The sequence below is a fragment of the Notamacropus eugenii genome, chromosome 4, assembly GCF_028372415.1.
Source record: "Notamacropus eugenii isolate mMacEug1 chromosome 4, mMacEug1.pri_v2, whole genome shotgun sequence".
Classification (NCBI taxonomy): Eukaryota; Metazoa; Chordata; class Mammalia; order Diprotodontia; family Macropodidae; genus Notamacropus; species Notamacropus eugenii.
Window position 1 is genome coordinate 7845753 of NC_092875.1, and position 24119 is coordinate 7869871.

Consider the following 24119-nt stretch of genomic DNA (forward strand, 5'->3'; position numbering starts at 1 on the left):
ATTCCCGAGACTCTCTGAATACTGTGAGAGCAGCTGCGGAAGGTCAAACATGGAGACAGGGGACCCAGTGGTAGGGGAGCTTCTGATCTTCAACAGAAAGGATGAGCCAGCAAGCTGAGGGTCAGAAATAGGAAACAGAGGACACTGCCAGCTCTCAGAGAAGGGAATGAAGCAGGCCTGGGAAGATTTTACACACTTGATCTGAGATTTCAAGGACCAGGGCAAGATGTAAACAGAAAAGAAGGGGAGGAGAGGCTTGATGGGAGAAATGCCTTGGACAGAGGTGCTTTGGAGGGTCAGCTATGAGGTCAGCCTGCTGGGAGGGGGAGGCCAAGCTTCAGAAGAAGGAACTCATGCAGTGGGAGCTGTGTCCACTGGCCCTGAGCACAGCCCTGGGGTGGGGCATGCCCTAGAGGCAGGAGAGTTAATGGAAAGTTGCCACTGTCTCTACTGGGCCCTGGGCCCCACCTGCAATGGTGTCCTAGCCAGCTCTCAGCCATGGCCTTCTGTCATGCCTGGCAGGTTTCCAGACCAACAAGGCTTAAGGGAACCAAGGGGCACCTGCAGGCAGCCAGGGTTTTGGTACAAGTCTCAATCACAGTGGTATGTTTTCGGCGGTGGGACCCAACTCACCGTCCTCGGTAAGTGGCCTTTCTACTACTCCCTCTCCCTCCTTTCTGTCCACGGTCTTGCTGGGAAATAATCCTGTTTCTGACTGGGTAACACCCATCTACCTGAGGGTCTCCCTACGGCCAGGAGGCTAGGGGTGGGGGACAGCAGCCCAGAATGGGGACAGTGACCCAGAGAGTAAGAGACTCAGTCCCCAGTACACAGTCTTAGACATGCGTTGCCCCAATGTGGAGGAAGGGAAAAGATGGGGGCTTCAGGCAAGACAGAATTAGACCTTCCAGAGGAAGAATCACAGTAGCTGCATTTTGCTCCTCTCTAAAATCAGTCCCCATACCCGAAGATGCCAGGAGAAGACCTGGGGCTCTCTTAGATGTAGGGACAGAGTGAGGCAAGCAGAGGCTTAGTCCCAAAAGTCTATGGTTTCTTAGGCAGACAGAGCTGGGGTCTTCAGGGTCCTGGTGAGGACCTAGAGCAACCATGGTCAGATGCTGGAGCCTTCCTGGGTGGGCAGCCCAACTGAGGACTGCCTGGGTGCTTGGGTAGAAGGCAGGGAGAGACAATGGGAAGAAACAAAGCCACTGGCTCCCTCATCAGCAGCTCTCTGGGAACTCTGGTCTCAGCCTCCTGGGGGAATGGGAGAGGGTGATGGGACAGAGCAGGGAGCCCAAGGCAGGCTTGGAGGCATGGATCACAGACATCCCAACTATGGTGGGACAGAGGCAGTAAGAGGCAGTGGAGGGGAGGGACAGCTCTGGGCTTGGAATCAGGAACAATGGAATGGGACTTCTGCCTTCCATTGAGTTGGTTAATGGTTGTCCTTCCTCCTTGAAGACGACCAAGGCGACATCACTATGTTGGGGTCAAGGCACAGTGTCAGACTGCGGCCAGTCAGACAATAAGGTTAGGAAGGCTCTAGCCCAGGGCAGGCACAAATTGTCTATGTGGCCATGTGGAGTGGCAATGTCCCTAAATTTGTTCATCTCACATTTCTTTGGACCTCCTCCTTTTGGTACTTCCTACCTCAGGGAATACAGGCAACTTAATGAACGTCCCCACTCGTTAGTTACATGATCTATAAAATAAGGTATTGAATTCCAGTAGAGGACCATTGTAGCTCTCAATCTGTGGTCCTATGAAAAGACTGAGAGGGAAAGCTAATTGGACAGTTGGGGAAGATCCAAAGGTCACACAGATGTCTGCAAGCCCTAGCGAAAAAGGAAAGGAACAGAGAGTAGTGAAATATGCCTTTGCACGATGTACTGAGGATCTCTTGAGTGCAGTCAGGAGGAGAAGGCTGTGGAAAGGGTAAAGGATGGTCACTGAGAACACTTGATGGGTTTCTGGATCAGTCTCAGGAAATACTTGGAATGGTCCAAAAGAACAATCCTAGTTGAGCACAGAAGGACTAGACAGGGGAGCCTAGAGAGTAGGAGCACTGGCTGGGGAGGGGAGGACTCAGACAGAATGAAGTCAGAATCTTAGCCTGTCTGAAAGGATTGTAGGTGAGACACAGGGGGAATCTTGGAATCACAACATCCACCTTTGACTGATTTATTGCCTCCTCCAGGGAGACTTCCTAACATCAAACAGCAGTGCACTGGGAAGCAGTCAGGGTCAAGAGAGGAGGAGAGAGAGAGTGTGGAGGCAAGGGAAGGGGATGCACATTAAGGAAGACCCAGGTTTCCTGGGGTCAGGAAGGATTAGAAATGGAAAAACTCTCAGCACAAACAGGAGCATTGAATGGGGTTATAATTTTGAATGCTAATATGTCTCCAGTCTGTGTAACACTAACTTCTCCTATCTCTGCCTCTCTCAGGTCAGCCCAAGGCAACCCCTACTCTCAATGTCTTTGCTCCATCCCAAGATGAGCTAGACACCAAAAAGGCCACCCTCGTGTGTCTGCTTAACGGCTTCTACCCAAGTGCTGTGGAAGTGTCCTGGACCAAAGATGGCTCCCCTGTGTCCCAAGGGGTGAACACTGCCAGGCCATCTCGCCAGAGTGACAACAAGTACTCAACCAGCAGTTTCCTCTCACTCTCTGCTGACCAGTGGCTGTCAGCCAACACCTTTGCCTGCAAGGTCAGCCATGATGGCAAGGTCATCCAGAAGGAGCTCTCCAGAAGCCAGTGCACTTAGATGCCCATATCTCTCCTGGACCCTTCCCTCTATCCCCACACATCGGCTGCCCCAGCTCATCCTCCCCTCTCTCCTGTTTCAATAAACATCTTATCCTTTCTCATTCAATCACCTCTCCTGTCTTCTGTGTCTCATGTCCCCTCCTCTTAATGGTGGCTCACAACGCACATATTGGAAACCTAGCCCAGGCCAAGCCCCTGGATGGAGGGGAGGTGAGAACCAGGTCCAACCAACATATGGGCTTCTTCCCAGAGCCTTTCTCTCCCTTCTAAGTCCTGAAGAGAACCTGAAACTGGTTTTGTTCAAAGGGTTGACTGTCTGGAATGGAGGAAGAGGAAGAGAAAGAGGGAAATAGAGATTCAGCACTGGGTCTATACCAGGAGGACCTGAGCTCTAATCCAGTCTCAGATATTTCCTAGTTGTGGTCTCTTCAGTCTGACTTTAAGATCCGGTGATTGGGAGGGTTGGCAGAGTGTTGATTCATCAGTGTTGGCTACGTTGTGAGGCAGCCCTGCAGAAAACAAAATTATTGATATATTCATTACAAATATCGTGTCAATTAATATGAAAATTAAACTTCCTTTTTCATTTCCTTCATTTGCCAAAAAATGTCACAACAGCCTAGAAGGGCAATGGAGAATATTCGCTCAAAACATGATTCTGAAAATTTTCTTGATTACACAAATTATCAATGAAAGAAAAAAGGGACACAGTTGTCATATAACAGAAGGGAAAGTTCCTTAATTCTCTGATTCCAGGCATGAGTCACATAGGACAGCCAATCCTGTGGCTACAGAGCACTAAAGAAGGACACAAGATTAACCAGGTGGGAACTCTCCTTTTCCCGAAAGGAAAAAACACAAGGGGGAAATAAAGTCAGGAGCATCCTGTCTAGGCTGCCTCCGAAGTCATCCACACAACATTCCCTGGCTCAGAATGGCCCTGAGCACAGCCCGCGGGTGAGGCCTGCTCTAGAGGCAAGAGAGTTCATGGAGAGCTACCCCTGTCTCTCCTGCCCCTAGGTCCAACCTGCAATCCTGTCCCAGCTAGATCCTGCCATGCCTGGAAGGTTTCCAGACCAACAAGGCCAAAGGGGACCAAGGGACACCTGCAGGCAGCCAGGGTTTTGGTACAAGTCTCAATCACAATGTGGTGTTTTCTGCAGTGGGACCCAACTAACCATCCTTCGTAAGTGTCCTTTGTGCTGCTCCCCTTCCCTACTGTCTGTCCAGGGTCTTCCTTGGAAATCACCCTGTTTCTGACTGGGTATCACCCACTTACCTGAGGGTCTTCCTGGGACCAGGAGTCTAGGGATGGGGGACACCTGTCCAGGATGGGGATAATGACTCAGAATGTAAGGGACTCAATCCCCAACACACAGTCTAAGAAATGCATTGTCCCCAATTTCAGGACAAGGGAGAATGTGGTGAGGCAAGGCAAGAATGAACTATACCTCCCAGCAGAGTAATCACAATAGCAGCATTTCTCTTCTTCTCTAAAGTCAGTCCCCATACACTAGAATGCCAGGAGGAGACCTAGGGCTCTCTCAGATGGGGAACAGTGAGGCAAGCAGAGGATGACTCCCCAAAATCTATGGCTTTTTGGGCAGACAGAGCTTAAGTTCCACCCAGGGTCTTCAGGCTTCTGGTGAGGAACTAGAGGGCATCACCATGGGCAGATGCTGGAGCCTTGCTGGGTGGGCAGTCCAACTGAGGACTGCCTAGGGGCTTGGGCAGGGACAGAGTATGGGAAGAAAAAAAACTCACTGGCTCCCTCCTCAGCAGCTCTCTGGGAACTCTGATCTCAGCCTCCTGGGGGTATGGGAGAGGGTGATGGGACAGAGCAGGGAGCCCGAGGCAGGTTTGGAGGCATGGATCACAGAGACCCCAAAATATGGTGGGATAGAGTCAGTAAAAGACAGAGGAGGAGAGTAACTACAGCTCTGGGCTTGCAGTGAGGAACACTGGAATTCTGCCTTTCATTGAGTTGGTTGGTGGCTTAGTTGGGTCATGATTGTCCCTCCTGCTTCAAGAGGACCAAAGTGACATCACCATGTTGGTGCAAAAGTGCAGCGTGTCCAACTGTGGCAGATCAGACCAATTAGGCTAGGAAGGCTCTAGCACTGGTTGCGATAAAATGGTTCATATGACCATTTGGACTGGCAATGTGCCTAAATTTGTTCATCTCGCAATTCTTTTGACCTCCTGCCTTTGGTACTTACTAGTTGAGTGAATCTGCACAACTTAATGAACCTCTCCAGGCTTTAGTTACTTGATCTATAAAATGAGGTGGTGAAACTGTGGTCCAACGAAAAAACTGAAAGGGAAAACTCATTGGAAAGTTGAGGTAGAGCCAAAGGTCACAGTGATCTCTAGCACATGCCGAAAAGCAAAGGAACTGAGAGTGGGCAAATATTCCTTAGAGAGACATACTGAGGATCTGTTGAAGGCAGGCATGGGGAGAAGGCTGTGGAAAGGGGAAAGGATGGCAATCGAGAACACTTGCCTTGTTTCTAGGACAGAATCATGAAGGAACGTGAATTGTCCAAATGAAACATCCCAGCTGTGCAGGGGAGGGTTGGCCAGGGGAACCTGGAGAACAGGAGCCCTGGCTGGGCAGGGGAAGACAGACAGAATGAAGACAGAATCTTAACATGTCTGAAAGGACTGTGGGTGAGAAACGGGGGGAATCTTGGAATCACAACATCATCTCTGCACCCCAAGACCTTTGAGTGATTTATTGCCTCCACCAGGGAGACTTCCCAACATCAGACAGCAGTGCATTGGAAAGCAGTCAGGGTCAAGAGAGGAAGAGAAGAGGGTATGGAGGCAAGGGAAGGGGATGCACATTAAGGAAGACCCAGGTTTCCTGGGGTCAGGAAGGATTAGAAATGGAAAAACTCTCAGCACAAACAGGAGCATTGAATGGGGTTATAATTTTGAATGCTAATATGTCTCCAGACTGTGCAACACTAACTTCTCCTATCTCTTCCTCTCTCAGGTCAGCCCAAGGCAGCCCCTACCATCAATGTTTTTGCTCCATCCCAAGATGAGCTAGACACCAAAAAGGCCACCCTCGTGTGTCTGCTTAACGACTTTTACCCAGGTGCTATGGAAGTGTCCTGGACTAAAGATGGCTCACCTGTGTCCCAGGGGGTGAATATCACCAGACCAGCCCGTCAGAGTGACAACAACTACTCAGCCAGCAGTTTTCTCTCACTCTCTGCTGACCAGTGGCTGTCAGCCAACACCTTCACCTGCAAGATCAACCATGATGGCAAGGTCATCCAGAAGGAGCTCTCCAGAAGTCAGTGCAGTTAGATGCTCACAGCCCTCCTGGATCCCTCCCTCTATCCCCACACATGGGCTTCCTAGTTCATGATCTCCTCCCTCCTTTTTCAATAAACATCTCCTTTCTGATTCAATTGCCTCTATTGTCTTCTGTGTCTCATGTCCCCTCCCCTTAATGGTGGCTCACACCATGTGGCTCCTGACAATCCACATACCCAAAAAATAGCCCAGGACAAACCCATGGATGGAGAGGAGATGAAAGCCAATGGCCCCAAAATCCAAGGTCACAACACCCTAGTCATTCAAGGTGAGGCAGAAAACAGAGGATGAGGGAGAAGGTCCAGGGAGTAGCTCTACATCTAGGAAAAATGAGGAGTGCAAGACGGGACCACTTCAGCTAACCTTCAGTCACTGGAACGAACAAATCCCTCCCATCCAGACAACCCCAGAGCTCTAGAGGACCAGACCAGATCACTCTCTTCCTGAAAAATCAAAGCGCAGGGAACACTAGCTGCATACACAGAGGATGGGGATTCATTGACCCATATGTCCTTACCACCTGGGAGCCCACAGCCTAGTCACAGATTACCCTGGAAACAGTTGCCTCATCTGTAAGGAGGGAGATTTGGATGAGGTGGCTCCTCAGGTCCCCAAAAGCTCTACATCTGGATCTGGAGGTAGAAAGCCTTGAGTTGAAATCCAACTGCAGATCCTCACTAGCTGTGTCACCATGGGAAAGTCACTTAACCTTTCTTACCCTACTTTTGCTGAAATATGAAATAAGTATAATCATAGCCACGGCCCCCTCCCACATTTGTTGTGAGGATGGAATGAGGTAATGGTTCTAGAGTGCATAGCAGGGAGTTGGTCACATGGCAGGCACTCTAGAAGTGTTAGGTATCTTCACCCTCATCGTCACTGAGCCAAGAAACAACAGTCTGAAAGGACAGAGCCACAATCAGAAAATGGCTCTGACATCAAATTAGCCACATCACCTTGGGCTACACACCTCCTCTCCTTCAGCCTCAGTTTCCTCAAATGAAAAATGCTAAGTTGCACCACAAGACACCCAAAGACCCTACTGGGTCAATATCCTATGGGAACAATAATTAGAATTGTGTTCTTCCTGATCTTTCTCTTGCTTAAGGGAAGGAAATCCCCAAGTGGGCAATATTTCCACCACTTGGAGGCCAGCACTTCTCTGAAACAATCTAGCTTGAGACATGGAAAGGTTCCTGCCTGGCTCATGGTCACAACTGGCCTGTGACCCAGGTATGGTTTTCAATGAGGTCATCTTGACTTCAAGAGTGTCGCTCAGGCATGAGAGCACAGACAGAGGAGGGTAGTGAGGGCCCTCAGGGACTGGGATGGGACTAAACATGCCAAGGGAGTGCAGGATTCCATGACACTATCTCTCCACCTCCTCCTCTGCCATCCCCTTCTCCTTTTGCCTTCAATCTTGCCCAACATCAGGGTCTTTTCCAATGAGTCCTTTCTTCTCATTATCTGGCCACAGTCATTGAGCTTCTGTATTCCACCTTCCAGACAATGGACAGAAGTCATTTCTCTATGTAGTGACTGATTTGATCTCCTTGCTGTCCAAGAGATGCTCAAAAGTCATCTGCAACACTATGGTTCAGAACTACAACTGTGCAATGCTGGATTTTCCTGACGGTCTGGCTCTTACAAGCCACATGAGGTTACTGGAAAATGCATAGCTTTGGCCATAGAAACCCCCAACTCTAAGGTGATGTCATGGTTCTGTGGTCTGCCGAACAGATCTGCCACAACTCTTCTTCCAACGAGTGACACCATCCATGGTGACCTTTAATATCAAGAATATACAATGAGCCACTGCTTCCATTTCTGCTCCCTTGATTTACCAGCAAGTGTTTAGACCACTTGCCCTAACCCTGTATTTTTTACGTTAATCTTGTAGCCAGCCTTTACACTCTCCCTTTTCTCTCTCGGCAAGAGGTTCTTAATCTTTCTCCACTTTCTGCCATCAGAGAAGTACCATTTGCATCACTGAGACTGTTGACATTTCTCCTGGAAACCTTATTTCTGGCTTTTCAGTCTTCCAACCTGGCATATCTCATGATATCAACTGCATGTAACTGAAATAAATAAGTTGACAATATACGGACATATCACACTGCTTTTCCATCTTAAACCAATAAGTTATTCCACACTCAGTTCTAATTCTTGTTTCCTGACCCACATGTACAGTCCTCAGGAGCCAAGTCAGTCGAAATGCTGTTTCCATCTTCATGAGGATTTGCCACATTTTATTGTGATTCACCCAGTCAAAGGCTTTACTGCCGTCCACAAGGAAAGAAATGGTTTTTTTTTTTCTGAAACTCTTGCTTTCCCCAAATGCAGCAAATTGTGGCATGTCAGTCTCTAGTTCCCCTGACTCTTTGAAAACCAGCCTCCCTTTCTGCTCATTCTCTGGTCACATATAACCGAAGTAAGTTTTGCGGAATCTTCAGCATGACCTTGTTGGCCTGTGAAATGACCTCAGCCATTCGACAATTTGAATAATCTTTGGCATTGCCCTTCTTGACCATTAACGCATAAAGAGATCTTTCCAAAACAGTCCACACTGGGGAGTTTTCCAAATTTGCTGGCAAAGTGAGTGCAGCATTTCAACAGCATCCTGCTTTGAGGCTTTCAATTGCTCAGTTGGAATCACATCCCCCCCACTGGCTTTATTGTGAGCAGTGCTTCCCAAGGCACACTGGACTACATCTTCCAGGATCTCTGGATCTGGATCAGTGACGACACCATGGTGGTTACCAGTGGTGTTAAGAGCTCTCTCTTGGATGCTTCTTTGATATCATCTGCCAGATCTTCCTGATGTCTCTTGCTGCACAGAAGTTCCCCCCATCTTTGTTCTTGATCTTGCCCTTGCCTCATCTACCCAACGGGCATCAGGATCCTCAGGTGCCCTACCTGCCAGGGCTTTTGGGAAGGGAGGGCTTTGCCGACATTAAAGTCGTACTCCATCCTGCCACGTGCTTGGTGAAAGCTTAGCATGGTGCCTGCCCACATAGAAGGCACTTAATAAATGGTGAGAAATGAGTTGCAATATTGAATCATGACGGGTGAATTCTGAGGCTGTGTAGTTGGTCATGACTCACAAACAAGAGGTTACGGGGGCTCAGACCTCTGACTGACACTTTATTCCCATCTGAGATGGCCACACAAAAGGTGGGAAAGCTCTCTAAAACCAAGGCTAGTCCTAGACCCAGCCTTCAGAACAGGGAGCTGGCTTTCTCTGCCTCATTTAGGCAGCCTTGACCTCTCACCTTGCCTTCTCTACACTAATGACCACAGGAAAAAGTAGAGCCAGGGATTGCTCTAACTTAGGGGAAAGGAACAGGGACGCATTCAAGTTCCACTTCTCCTGAGAACTCTAGAAAAGCCTAGATATGGATCTGGGACCCATCCCCTGCAGCAGCAGAGAGGATATGACTAACCTGGTGAGGATAGGGAAAGGGAGAAGAGAGGAAAGGAGATAGATCCAAACAGCATGGGACTCTGGACTTCAGTGCCCTCTACCCTCCACACTATGTCTGTCAATCCCCTGGAAGCATAGGTCTCAAGAGTTGGCAGCAAGACTTCAGCAGTATATGCTCAGTGCTTTGAGATGCTAAGTGGCCATGCTGTGGGGGCTCACCTGGGAAAAGAGCCTAGAAATCACAACTCTACACAAGGTGCACCTTACTAATTCCTCATGGCATTCTTGCATAAGACCCTGGCATAAGAACTCATGTCCACTCAGATAATGAATTTTCTCTCACATCTTAACTGCTGGGTCAAATGTTCACTGGGATGGGAATTGGGGGACAGCTGCCCGAGGTCTCTGATGAAGGGGAAAGGGGCCTGTGGTCCGTGGGGAACCAGGTGGAGGGGCCAGTGTTTCTGTCTCACAGCTGCACAGAGGGGAAGGGGAAGGGAGGTCTCTGAGACAAATCACAGGGAGGTTTTTGTGTGGGTCTATATCACAGTGTTGGGTTTTCGGAGGAGGGACCCAGCTGACCGTCCTCGGTAAGTTGCTCCATTTCTCCCTTCCATTCTGGGATACTGGGGGCTCTGGGGAAATTTCTGCTGATTTGCTCTGCTTGGCTATGGCTCCTGGCTGGGGGTCCACTTGCCACCTCCTCTGAAAGATTCACCATCTCCCCAGGTCCCTGACCTCTGTCTACCCCTGCTGTCCTCTCTGCTTAGAGATAGCCTTCTCCTCAGTGTGTTCCCTCAAGGACTGGGATAGTCTATCAAAACAGGCTGGACTCTTTCCCAGCCTCACTCTGTCTTCCACACCTCTCGGGGTTCAATGAACAACCTTAAGGAGTGAGGACACTCAAGATTGCAGGACTGGGCTGAGCTGAAGGGGCACTTGGGGCAGGACGTGGGGAGGCCTGCAGAATGATGGCAAACCTGAGCTCCTTCCAGGGAATTATTATTTCATTGAGGAGGAGTTTGGAGGGGCTAGGGAGATGTGCTGGTCACAAGATTCCACACAGAGACTTTCAAGGGGAAAGGGGTGGGGTCATCTCTGGCAACCTGGGGAGACAGAAGACAAGGGATCTGAGCAGACAGGAGAGAAGGGAAAGAGGACTTTAACTAGGACAAAGGGAGGGGTCAGTGGGGGTCTCTCTGGAAGAGATGGGCATAATGGAGACAGAGAGAAACTGCACCAGAGACTCTGCCCAGGACACAATGACTCCTCACATCAGACCAAATGCCCAACACACACACACTTCCTCAGAGTAGATCAGCTGAACCCCAGTGACAGTCTCCCCTAAGACAAACTGACTCCCCAGGACTCAGGACCTGATTGTTTAAGCCAAAGGTTCTGCTGAGGACAGACAGGCAGACCTCCCCATACCTTGGGACAGGAAGGAGAGCATCAGTAAGGGCAGGGAGGGCAGGGCATTGACAGAGTCCTGGGAATCCACTGGAATGCCCACCAGGACATTCTGCCTTCTACTCTGACAAAGTTTAAGAGGAACCCTGAGCAGAGCCAGGCTTCTATGAGAACAGAAGCTCAGGCCAAGAAGGTGAGCTTAGAGATCAGTTTAACTCATCTGAGCAACTGATAAGGACATGGCTGGATAGGGAGGGGAAAGTCTGAGCACATGGTGCCCAGAAATTCAGTGCAAAGACAGTACAAGAAGCCAGAGCAGCAGAGAAACCAAGCACGGTTCTATGAATCACAGGACATGGGTTTTAGCCTGAGCCCCACAACTTGCTATATGTGTGACTTCTAGAAACTCACTTCCATTCTCACGGATTCAGTTTCCTCATCTGTACACTGGGTGTAGCAGGAGGGAAAAAGAGTCTTCTAACCCAAGATCTCTGACACTCTGATCCAAGTCTAGCTCCTTTCACCAAGGACTTTCCAGACCCAAGAATCTAGTGCGATCTGGGCTGGACACACAGCTGTGGGGCCCCAAGGATGACCCTGAGGCTGTGACTCTTTGCTCTTCTCTGGTTAACTTCTCCTCTTCTTCCAACACACCTCAGGACAGCCCAAAGCCACCCCCACCGTCAACGTCTTTGCTCCATCCCAAGAGGAGCTAGACACCAAAAAGGCCACCCTCGTGTGTCTGCTAAATGGCTTCTACCCAAGTACCGTGGAAGTGTCCTGGACCAAGGATGGCTCCCCTGTGTCCCAAGGGGTGAACACTGCCAGGCCATCTCGCCAGAGTGACAACAAGTACTCAACCAGCAGTTTCCTCTCACTCTCTGCTGACCAGTGGCTGTCAGCCAACACCTACACCTGCAAGGTCAGCCATGATGGCAAGGTCATCCAGAAGGAGCTCTCCAGAAGCCAGTGCACTTAGATGCCCATGTCTCTCCTGGACCCTTCCCTCTATCCCCACACATGGGCTGCCCCAGCTCATCCTCCCCTCTCCCCTGTTTCAATAAACATCTTATCCTTTCTCATTCAATTGCCTCTCCTGTCTTCTGTGTCTCATGCCCCTCCCCTTGATGGTGACTCACAACATGTGGCCCCTGATGACCCCCATACCAAAAAGCTATCCCAGGCCAAGCCCCTGGATGGAAAATGTAAAGGGTGGGGGTCACCAAAGAGCCAGAAAAGGAAGCTGGGATCACAAAGATGGCTGCCCCCAGGACCATGGCAGAAAAAGGTTCTGTCCTTTAGTGCCAGGACAACTAAACAGGCAGGACAGGGCTGACCTGGGGAACTCTGCACCTGCTCCCTCAAGGCCAGGCCCTCTCAGGATTTTCTCTCCCCTAAAGATCTTGGAGGCTTCCTTTGCCACTCACTGAGAGCCACCATGTCAGGGGCCTAATGATGAGCAACCCACTTCCACTGAACATCAGATTTCTTTTCACAAGGAGATGTTTCCTTTCAAGCAAGATCTACAAAAAGCCATAAACACATTTTCCCCAGCCACTCATCAGGGCAAGGGGAGGCCTTGTGGGCAGTTTAGTTGAATTCTGACATGGCCATAGTCCATTTTCTACATTGAAGTACAAAACAAGCATCCACCAGACTAGCTTCACTGGACCAAATTCTCAAGGCCTTGCTGCTGAGTTGGGAATGTCCCCTCTGCATCCCTGGACCCCCAGATCCCTGTGACTTGGTCAGGGCATTAAACCAAAGAGGTCACCCCCTGAATCAGATGTTTCCTTAGAACCATATATCATTGGGGTGGGGGAACACAAGATGGCACCCAGGCTCTCCCCTCCCCCACTGAAAGCATCCTTCACCCTTCAACACAAATACGAAAGAAGCATCCAGGATAACTGAGTGAAGACAACTTAAAGTCACCAAACTTCTGGCTGCACAGCCAGTGGGAAAGGGCTGCTCCCAAGCACAGGATAGGTCAATACACAAGGGCCTTGCCTGACCCTCTCCTCCATTATCCTCCCATTAGAAGGAGAAGACTGTACAAGCCAAAGTAGAGGTCCTGGTCTCACTCTCTGCTCCAAACTTTGCCCCACTCACCTGGCACACTTATGCATCTTGGATGTATTAGTATAACTAAACTAGAACTGGCCTCTAAGCCCTGGGTGGATGGAGCCCCACAAAGCAAGCTTGAGACAGGAGAGTTAGAACAAAAACCAAACTTTAATTTCAGAGGGAGGAAAAGGAGCCCTGAAGGCACCAGCCCACCCACCTAAAAAGAAGGGCTGATGTGGCTGGGGGAAAGGCAGAGCTTATGAACATCCTGGCCTGGACCATGACAATCATTTTGAGGTCTTGAGTGACTGTTCCCATGGCAGGCTTATGAGTGTTGTTCCTGATCCTGTGGGAACAGCTCTTCACTTGACAGTCTCAAGTCTGGAGGCTCATGATTACTCTGGGGCATTCAATGATAGGAAGAGAGCTATAGGGAACAGGGATTGTGAGCACCTCAGAGATGTGATGGAGGTTGGCTCTCATATCCCCAGCAAAGAGAGGGAGCTAAAATCATAAAACCCTCAGTAAACTCCTGGGGCTGCTCAAAGCAAGGCAGTTTACCAGAGGGGGAATAACCCAGAGCACAAAGGATTACCGTTCTGCCAAGCTCAGACTACAACCTGCTTGCTGGGCCTTATTTCCAGGAATCAGAATACCTCCAAAATCGTTTGACATCATCAGCGTAGGGATCTGTTGTACCCCACCCTGTAATGGGAACTCCGTCAGCACATGGAAGGATTCCCCTCTTTCTTGGCCTTCCCAGGGCATAGCATAGACCCAGGCACATACCCGGTCATAACACGTTTCTTCAGTGATTGATTTCACAAAATGGCTCCCTCTCTTCTCCTGTCCAAGAAGACATGTGGTTGGACAGCAGTAGAAGTGAGTGAGTTTGGAATGGGATGAATGACCAGATACATAGGAGAGCCAACAATGGGTCAATATGACCTTGGAAAGTGGGCTTCGAGTCAGTGCCCCAGGGGTCCCTAATTTGGCTAAAGGTGAAGGTGGGACACTCCTCAAGGCTATGCAGGACATTCACCAAGGTTGAACAAGACAAAACTGGGAAAGGAAGGTACCCACTGCATTCCAGAACTAGGATCCCAAATGATGTCACAAACCTAGAACACTGAAGGAAGATCATGAGATAGAATTTCAGAGAGAGAAGTAGAAAATCTTACATTTGAGGGGGGTGGAAGGCTTACAGATACAAGGCAACACTTTCATGGGCCAAAAGAGTGAGGTGAGGCAAAGCAAGATCCTGATGAGACAGCAGTGGGATGTGAGAGCCCAGAAAAGTCAGCCAATCTTAGGCTCCCAGGAGTCAACACATTGCACTGCCACTACACTCTGAGCCCATCACATTCCATCAGGAGGACCCAATGCAGCTCTGGGCACAACAGGGTAAGAAGGACATCTCTAAGATGGACAGTGTGCACAGCAAGGCAGCCATCATGGAGGAGAGCCCACATTCATGGCACTGGAGAATCAGCTGGAGGACCTGGGACACTTAGCCTGCAAAACAGGAGACTCAAGACTCACAGAGTTGGGGTCAACCATCTCAAGGCCCATCATGAGGGAGAGGGATATGCCTCATTCTATTTGGTCCCAGAGGGCACAACCAGGAACAACCCTGAAGGGCTTCAAAGAGGAAGATGCCAGCTCCTGGTGATGACCCAGTTGCCCCAAACCTGAGTGGGTAGCCTTGGCAAGTAGTGAGCTCCCCCTCACTGGACAGTCTCCAAGCCCAGACACAAGGAACACTTGTTGGGGATAAGGTTGGGGGGAGGGTGCCTCATTTAGGCATGGGGTGGACTGAGTGGTCTTGGAGGGCTCTCTGTCAGCCTTGACTAACATTTCAGGATTCCCCAGACTCTGAATACTGTGAGAGCAGCTGCGGAAGGTCAAACATGGAGACAGGAGACCCAGTGGTTGGAAAGCTCTTGGTGTCATCTTCAACAGAAAGGATGAGTCAGCAGGCTGAGGGCCAGAAATCTGAAACACAGCACACTACCAGGCCTCAGAGAAGGCAATGAAGCAGGCCTGCGAAGGTTTTACACACTTGATCTGGGTTTTCAAGGACCAGGGCAAGATGTAAACAGAAAAGACAGGGAGGAGAGGCTTGATGGGAGAAGTGCCTTGGACAGAGGTGCTTTGGAGGGTCAGCTATGAGGTCAGCCTGCCTGGGGGAAGAAGGCCAAGCTTCAGAAGGAGGATCTCATCCAGTGAGAGGTGTGTCCACTGGCCCTGAGCACAGCCCTGGCGTGAGGCCTGCCCTAGAGGCAGGACAGTTCATGGAGAGATACCCCTGTGTCTCCTGCCCCTGGGCCCCACCTGCAATCCTGTCCCAGCCAGCTCCTGTCATGCCTGGCAGGTTTCCAGACCAACAAGGCCAAAGGGGACCAAGGGGCACCTGCAGGCAGCCAGGGTTTTGGTACAAGTCTCAATCACAGTGTGGTGTTTTCGGCGGTGGGACCCGACTGACCGTCCTCGGTAAGTGGCCTTTCTACTACTCCCCATCCCTTCTATCTGTCCTAGTTTATCACTAGGTATCACCCACTTACCTGAAGATCTTCCTAGGACCAGAAAGCTAGGGGTGGGGAACAGCAGCCCAGGGTGGGAACAATGACCCATCAAGTAAGAGACTCAGTCCTCAGTACAGAATCTAAGACATGCATTGTTCCCAATGTCGAGCTAAGGGAAAAGATGGGGAGTTAAGGCAGGACAGAACTAAACCTCCCAGAGGAAGAAGTACAGTGGCAGCATTTTGTTCCTCTCTAAAGTCAGTCCCCATACCCGAGGATGCCAGGAGGAGACCTGGGGCTCCCTCAGATGTAGGGACAGAGTGAGGCAAGCAGAGGCTGGCTCCCTAAAATCTATGGTTTCTTGGGCAGGCAGAGCGTAAGTTCCAGCTGCTGTCTTCAGGTTGCTGGTGAGGAATTAGAGGGCATCACCATGGGCAGATGCTGGAGCCTTGCCTGGGTGGGCAGCCTAACTGAGCACTGCCTGGGGGCTTGGGCAGGAGGCAGTGCCAGACCAAGGGCAGCAGAAACAAAGCCACTGGCTCCCTCCTCAGCAGCTCTCTGGGACCCCTGGCTCAGCCTCCTGGGAGAAAGTGAGAAGGTGATGGGACAGAGCAGAGAGCCCAAGGCAGGCTTGGAATGCAGTGATCACAGATACCCCAACTATGGTGTGACAGAGGCAGTATGAGACAGTGGAGGGAAGAGACTCCAGCTCTGGGCTCAGAAGGAGGAACCCTGGGATTGCAGTTCAGCCTTTCCTTAGTCAGTTGTTGGTTGGCTGGTTGGTTATTGCATTTCCTGCATGATGAGGACAAAAATAACTTAGCTGTGTTGGGATCAAGGTACAATGTGTCCAACTGTGGCTGATCAGACCAATAAGGCTAGGAAGGCTCTACCACAGACTGGGGACAAATTGTTCATGTGACCTTGTGGAGTGGCAATGTCCCTAAATTTGTGCATCTGACATTTCTTTTGACCTGCTGCCTTTGGTACTTACCAGTTGAGTGAATCTGCACAACTTAACTAACCTCTTCAGACTTTAGTTTCTTGATCTATAAAATGAGGTGGTGAAACTCAGTTATCTTAGTAGCCTTTTGTACCTTTAAATCTATGGTCCAAAGAAAACCCTTCCTGAGAAGGAAAGTTCATTGGAAAGCTGAGGTAGATCCAAAGGTCACATCGATCTCTAGCGGTAGCTGAAAAGGAAAGGAACTGAAAGTGGGGAAATATTCCTTGGAGACACGTACTAAGGATCAGCTGAGCTCAGGCATGAGAAGGCTGTGGAAAGGGCAAAGGACTCCATCAAGAACACTTGCCTGGTTTCTGGAACAGTCTCAATAAGGACCAGGAATGGTCCAAATCAAGCATCCTAGCTGTGCAGGGGAGGGCTGGCCAGGGGAGCCTGGAGAGCACAAGTCCTTTCTGGGCAGGGGAGGACTCAGGCACAATGGTGACAGAATCTTAGCATGTCTTGAAAGAACTGAAGATGGGAAAAGGAGGGAATGTTGGAATCACAGCTTCATCTGTGCACCCCGAAAACTTTGAGTGATTTATTTCCTCCTCCAGAAGGACTCTCCACCATCATACAACAGTGCACTGGAAAGCAGTCAGGGTCAAAAGAGGGAGAGGGAGGATGTGGAGGCAAGGGAAGGGGTGCCCATCAGGCAAGTCCCAGGTTCTCTGGGGTCAGGAAGGATTAGAAATGGAAAACACTCTCAGCACAAACACTAGCATTGATTGGGGTCATAAGCATGAGTGTTAATGTGTCTCCATTCTATATAATACTACCTTTTCCTATCTCTGCCATGCTGTCAGGTCAGCCCAAAGCCACTCCCACCGTCAATGTCTTTGCTCCATCCCAAGAGGAGCTAGACACCAAAAAGGCCACCCTCGTGTGTCTGCTAAATGGCTTCTACCCAAGTACCGTGGAAGTGTCCTGGACCAAGGATGGCTCCCCTGTGTCCCAAGGGGTGAACACTGCCACGCCATCTCGCCAGAGTGACAACAAGTACTCAACCAGCAGTTTCCTCTCACTCTCTGCTGACCAGTGGCTGTCAGCCAACACCTACACCTGCAAGGTCAGCCATGATGGCAAGGTCATCCAGAAGGAGCTCTCCAGAAGCCAGTGCACTTAGATGCCCATGTCTCTCCTGGACCCTTCCCTCTATCCCCACACATGGGCTGCCCCAGCTCATCCTCCCCTCTCCCCTGTTTCAATAAACATCTTATCCTTTCTCATTCAATTGCCTCTCCTGTCTTCTGTGTCTCATGCCCCTCCCCTTGATGGTGACTCACAACATGTGGCCCCTGATGACCCCCATACCAAAAAGCTATCCCAGGCCAAGCCCCTGGATGGAAAATGTAAAGGGTGGGGGTCACCAAAGAGCCAGAAAAGGAAGCTGGGATCACAAAGATGGCTGCCCCCAGGACCATGGCAGAAAAAGGTTCTGTCCTTTAGTGCCAGGACAACTAAACAGGCAGGACAGGGCTGACCTGGGGAACTCTGCACCTGCTCCCTCAAGGCCAGGCCCTCTCAGGATTTTCTCTCCCCCTTCCTTTGCCACTCACTGGGAGCCACCATGTCAGGGGCCTAATGATGAGCAACCCACTTCCACTGAACATCAGATTTCTTTTCACAAGGAGATGTTTCCTTTCAAGCAAGATCTACAAAAAGCCATAAACACATTTTCCCCAGCCACTCATCAGGGCAAGGGGAGGCCTTGTGGGCAGTTTAGTTGAATTCTGACATGGCCATAGTCCATTTTCTACATTGAAGTACAAAACAAGCATCCACCAGACTAGCTTCACTGGACCAAATTCTCAAGGCCTTGCTGCTGAGTTGGGAATGTCCCCTCTGCATCCCTGGACCCCCAGATCCCTGTGACTTGGTCAGGGCATTAAACCAAAGAGGTCACCCCCTGAATCAGATGTTTCCTTAGAACCATATATCATTGGGGTGGGGGAACACAAGATGGCACCCAGGCTCTCCCCTCCCCCACTGAAAGCATCCTTCACCCTTCAACACAAATACGAAAGAAGCATCCAGGATAACTGAGTGAAGACAACTTAAAGTCACCAAACTTCTGGCTGCACAGCCAGTGGGAAAGGGCTGCTCCCAAGCACAGGATAGGTCAATACACAAGGGCCTTGCCTGACCCTCTCCTCCATTATCCTCCCATTAGAAGGAGAAGACTGTACAAGCCAAAGTAGAGGTCCTGGTCTCACTCTCTGCTCCAAACTTTGCCCCACTCACCTGGCACACTTATGCATCTTGGATGTATTAGTATAACTAAACTAGAACTGGCCTCTAAGCCCTGGGTGGATGGAGCCCCACAAAGCAAGCTTGAGACAGGAGAGTTAGAACAAAAACCAAACTTTAATTTCAGAGGGAGGAAAAGGAGCCCTGAAGGCACCAGCCCACCCACCTAAAAAGAAGGGCTGATGTGGCTGGGGGAAAGGCAGAGCTTATGAACATCCTGGCCTGGACCATGACAATCATTTTGAGGTCTTGAGTGACTGTTCCCATGGCAGGCTTATGAGTGTTGTTCCTGATCCTGTGGGAACAGCTCTTCACTTGACAGTCTCAAGTCTGGAGGCTCATGATTACTCTGGGGCATTCAATGATAGGAAGAGAGCTATAGGGAACAGGGATTGTGAGCACCTCAGAGATGTGATGGAGGTTGGCTCTCATATCCCCAGCAAAGAGAGGGAGCTAAAATCATAAAACCCTCAGTAAACTCCTGGGGCTGCTCAAAGCAAGGCAGTTTACCAGAGGGGGAATAACCCAGAGCACAAAGGATTACCGTTCTGCCAAGCTCAGACTACAACCTGCTTGCTGGGCCTTATTTCCAGGAATCAGAATACCTCCAAAATCGTTTGACATCATCAGCGTAGGGATCTGTTGTACCCCACCCTGTAATGGGAACTCCGTCAGCACATGGAAGGATTCCCCTCTTTCTTGGCCTTCCCAGGGCATAGCATAGACCCAGGCACATACCCGGTCATAACACGTTTCTTCAGTGATTGATTTCACAAAATGGCTCCCTCTCTTCTCCTGTCCAAGAAGACATGTGGTTGGACAGCAGTAGAAGTGAGTGAGTTTGGAATGGGATGAATGACCAGATACATAGGAGAGCCAACAATGGGTCAATATGACCTTGGAAAGTGGGCTTCGAGTCAGTGCCCCAGGGGTCCCTAATTTGGCTAAAGGTGAAGGTGGGACACTCCTCAAGGCTATGCAGGACATTCACCAAGGTTGAACAAGACAAAACTGGGAAAGGAAGGTACCCACTGCATTCCAGAACTAGGATCCCAAATGATGTCACAAACCTAGAACACTGAAGGAAGATCATGAGATAGAATTTCAGAGAGAGAAGTAGAAAATCTTACATTTGAGGGGGGTGGAAGGCTTACAGATACAAGGCAACACTTTCATGGGCCAAAAGAGTGAGGTGAGGCAAAGCAAGATCCTGATGAGACAGCAGTGGGATGTGAGAGCCCAGAAAAGTCAGCCAATCTTAGGCTCCCAGGAGTCAACACATTGCACTGCCACTACACTCTGAGCCCATCACATTCCATCAGGAGGACCCAATGCAGCTCTGGGCACAACAGGGTAAGAAGGACATCTCTAAGATGGACAGTGTGCACAGCAAGGCAGCCATCATGGAGGAGAGCCCACATTCATGGCACTGGAGAATCAGCTGGAGGACCTGGGACACTTAGCCTGCAAAACAGGAGACTCAAGACTCACAGAGTTGGGGTCAACCATCTCAAGGCCCATCATGAGGGAGAGGGATATGCCTCATTCTATTTGGTCCCAGAGGGCACAACCAGGAACAACCCTGAAGGGCTTCAAAGAGGAAGATGCCAGCTCCTGGTGATGACCCAGTTGCCCCAAACCTGAGTGGGTAGCCTTGGCAAGTAGTGAGCTCCCCCTCACTGGACAGTCTCCAAGCCCAGACACAAGGAACACTTGTTGGGGATAAGGTTGGGGGGAGGGTGCCTCATTTAGGCATGGGGTGGACTGAGTGGTCTTGGAGGGCTCTCTGTCAGCCTTGACTAACATTTCAGGATTCCCCAGACTCTGAATACTGTGAGAGCAGCTGCGGAAGGTCAAACATGGAGACAGGAGACCCAGTGGTTGGAAAGCTCTTGGTGTCATCTTCAACAGAAAGGATGAGTCAGCAGGCTGAGGGCCAGAAATCTGAAACACAGCACACTACCAGGCCTCAGAGAAGGCAATGAAGCAGGCCTGCGAAGGTTTTACACACTTGATCTGGGTTTTCAAGGACCAGGGCAAGATGTAAACAGAAAAGACAGGGAGGAGAGGCTTGATGGGAGAAGTGCCTTGGACAGAGGTGCTTTGGAGGGTCAGCTATGAGGTCAGCCTGCCTGGGGGAAGAAGGCCAAGCTTCAGAAGGAGGATCTCATCCAGTGAGAGGTGTGTCCACTGGCCCTGAGCACAGCCCTGGCGTGAGGCCTGCCCTAGAGGCAGGACAGTTCATGGAGAGATACCCCTGTGTCTCCTGCCCCTGGGCCCCACCTGCAATCCTGTCCCAGCCAGCTCCTGTCATGCCTGGCAGGTTTCCAGACCAACAAGGCCAAAGGGGACCAAGGGGCACCTGCAGGCAGCCAGGGTTTTGGTACAAGTCTCAATCACAGTGTGGTGTTTTCGGCGGTGGGACCCGACTGACCGTCCTCGGTAAGTGGCCTTTCTACTACTCCCCATCCCTTCTATCTGTCCTAGTTTATCACTAGGTATCACCCACTTACCTGAAGATCTTCCTAGGACCAGAAAGCTAGGGGTGGGGAACAGCAGCCCAGGGTGGGAACAATGACCCATCAAGTAAGAGACTCAGTCCTCAGTACAGAATCTAAGACATGCATTGTTCCCAATGTCGAGCTAAGGGAAAAGATGGGGAGTTAAGGCAGGACAGAACTAAACCTCCCAGAGGAAGAAGTACAGTGGCAGCATTTTGTTCCTCTCTAAAGTCAGTCCCCATACCCGAGGATGCCAGGAGGAGACCTGGGGCTCCCTCAGATGTAGGGACAGAGTGAGGCAAGCAGAGGCTGGCTCCCTAAAATCTATGGTTTCTTGGGCAGGCAGAGCGTAAGTTCCAGCTGCTGTCTTCAGGTTGCTGGTGAGGAATTAGAGGGCATCACCATGGGCAGATGCTGGAGCCTTGCCTGGGTGGGCAGCCTAACTGAGCACTGCCTGGGGGCTTGGGCAGGAGGCAGTGCCAGACCAAGGGCAGCAGAAACAAAGCCACTGGCTCCCTCCTCAGCAGCTCTCTGGGACCCCTGGCTCAGCCTCCTGGGAGAAAGTGAGAAGGTGATGGGACAGAGCAGAGAGCCCAAGGCAGGCTTGGAATGCAGTGATCACAGATACCCCAACTATGGTGTGACAGAGGCAGTATGAGACAGTGGAGGGAAGAGACTCCAGCTCTGGGCTCAGAAGGAGGAACCCTGGGATTGCAGTTCAGCCTTTCCTTAGTCAGTTGTTGGTTGGCTGGTTGGTTATTGCATTTCCTGCATGATGAGGACAAAAATAACTTAGCTGTGTTGGGATCAAGGTACAATGTGTCCAACTGTGGCTGATCAGACCAATAAGGCTAGGAAGGCTCTACCACAGACTGGGGACAAATTGTTCATGTGACCTTGTGGAGTGGCAATGTCCCTAAATTTGTGCATCTGACATTTCTTTTGACCTGCTGCCTTTGGTACTTACCAGTTGAGTGAATCTGCACAACTTAACTAACCTCTTCAGACTTTAGTTTCTTGATCTATAAAATGAGGTGGTGAAACTCAGTTATCTTAGTAGCCTTTTGTACCTTTAAATCTATGGTCCAAAGAAAACCCTTCCTGAGAAGGAAAGTTCATTGGAAAGCTGAGGTAGATCCAAAGGTCACATCGATCTCTAGCGGTAGCTGAAAAGGAAAGGAACTGAAAGTGGGGAAATATTCCTTGGAGACACGTACTAAGGATCAGCTGAGCTCAGGCATGAGAAGGCTGTGGAAAGGGCAAAGGACTCCATCAAGAACACTTGCCTGGTTTCTGGAACAGTCTCAATAAGGACCAGGAATGGTCCAAATCAAGCATCCTAGCTGTGCAGGGGAGGGCTGGCCAGGGGAGCCTGGAGAGCACAAGTCCTTTCTGGGCAGGGGAGGACTCAGGCACAATGGTGACAGAATCTTAGCATGTCTTGAAAGAACTGAAGATGGGAAAAGGAGGGAATGTTGGAATCACAGCTTCATCTGTGCACCCCGAAAACTTTGAGTGATTTATTTCCTCCTCCAGAAGGACTCTCCACCATCATACAACAGTGCACTGGAAAGCAGTCAGGGTCAAAAGAGGGAGAGGGAGGATGTGGAGGCAAGGGAAGGGGTGCCCATCAGGCAAGTCCCAGGTTCTCTGGGGTCAGGAAGGATTAGAAATGGAAAACACTCTCAGCACAAACACTAGCATTGATTGGGGTCATAAGCATGAGTGTTAATGTGTCTCCATTCTATATAATACTACCTTTTCCTATCTCTGCCATGCTGTCAGGTCAGCCCAAAGCCACTCCCACCGTCAATGTCTTTGCTCCATCCCAAGAGGAGCTAGACACCAAAAAGGCCACCCTCGTGTGTCTGCTAAATGGCTTCTACCCAAGTACCGTGGAAGTGTCCTGGACCAAGGATGGCTCCCCTGTGTCCCAAGGGGTGAACACTGCCACGCCATCTCGCCAGAGTGACAACAAGTACTCAACCAGCAGTTTCCTCTCACTCTCTGCTGACCAGTGGCTGTCAGCCAACACCTACACCTGCAAGGTCAGCCATGATGGCAAGGTCATCCAGAAGGAGCTCTCCAGAAGCCAGTGCACTTAGATGCCCATGTCTCTCCTGGACCCTTCCCTCTATCCCCACACATGGGCTGCCCCAGCTCATCCTCCCCTCTCCCCTGTTTCAATAAACATCTTATCCTTTCTCATTCAATTGCCTCTCCTGTCTTCTGTGTCTCATGCCCCTCCCCTTGATGGTGACTCACAACATGTGGCCCCTGATGACCCCCATACCAAAAAGCTATCCCAGGCCAAGCCCCTGGATGGAAAATGTAAAGGGTGGGGGTCACCAAAGAGCCAGAAAAGGAAGCTGGGATCACAAAGATGGCTGCCCCCAGGACCATGGCAGAAAAAGGTTCTGTCCTTTAGTGCCAGGACAACTAAACAGGCAGGACAGGGCTGACCTGGGGAACTCTGCACCTGCTCCCTCAAGGCCAGGCCCTCTCAGGATTTTCTCTCCCCCTTCCTTTGCCACTCACTGGGAGCCACCATGTCAGGGGCCTAATGATGAGCAACCCACTTCCACTGAACATCAGATTTCTTTTCACAAGGAGATGTTTCCTTTCAAGCAAGATCTACAAAAAGCCATAAACACATTTTCCCCAGCCACTCATCAGGGCAAGGGGAGGCCTTGTGGGCAGTTTAGTTGAATTCTGACATGGCCATAGTCCATTTTCTACATTGAAGTACAAAACAAGCATCCACCAGACTAGCTTCACTGGACCAAATTCTCAAGGCCTTGCTGCTGAGTTGGGAATGTCCCCTCTGCATCCCTGGACCCC

The 24119-nt window shown here is 50.4% G+C and overlaps 1 protein-coding gene, 2 pseudogenes and 1 gene segment (V, D, J or C); all 4 read left to right on the forward strand.

Annotated features, from left to right (window-relative positions):
- Nucleotides 1-253: 253 nt before the first annotated feature.
- LOC140498884 (immunoglobulin lambda-like polypeptide 5) lies at nucleotides 254-2874 on the forward strand. Its single transcript, XM_072599651.1, has 2 exons — nucleotides 254-641; nucleotides 2447-2874. The coding sequence occupies exons 1-2, from the start codon at nucleotides 260-262 to the stop codon at nucleotides 2764-2766; spliced, it is 702 nt and encodes a 233-aa protein (XP_072455752.1). The 5' UTR covers nucleotides 254-259; the 3' UTR covers nucleotides 2767-2874.
- Nucleotides 2875-5419: 2545 nt separating this feature from the next.
- LOC140502149 (Ig heavy chain C region-like) lies at nucleotides 5420-12016 on the forward strand. The segment is given in 5 exon segments: nucleotides 5420-5438; nucleotides 5767-6072; nucleotides 6283-6363; nucleotides 9966-10109; nucleotides 11589-12016. Coding segments are annotated over 5 exon segments (870 nt in total).
- A 2382-nt stretch (nucleotides 12017-14398) lies between these two features.
- On the forward strand, nucleotides 14399-17761 carry LOC140498896 (immunoglobulin lambda-like polypeptide 5; annotated as a pseudogene). The gene is made up of 2 exons (XR_011965216.1): nucleotides 14399-15489; nucleotides 17334-17761. The product of XR_011965216.1 is annotated as an immunoglobulin lambda-like polypeptide 5 (transcript).
- A 2367-nt stretch (nucleotides 17762-20128) lies between these two features.
- Nucleotides 20129-23491, forward strand: LOC140498897 (immunoglobulin lambda-like polypeptide 5; annotated as a pseudogene).
- The last annotated feature ends 628 nt before the right edge of the window (nucleotides 23492-24119 follow it).

Bases quoted from the DNA above. Each gene is read 5' to 3' on its own strand.
- LOC140498884 (XM_072599651.1), top strand. From the start codon at position 260: ATGGGAGAAATGCCTTGGACAGAGGTGCTTTGGAGGGTCAGCTATGAG. The intron at 642-2,446 runs GTAAGTGGCCTT...TGCCTCTCTCAG, and splicing joins GACCCAACTCACCGTCCTCG to GTCAGCCCAAGGCAACCCCT.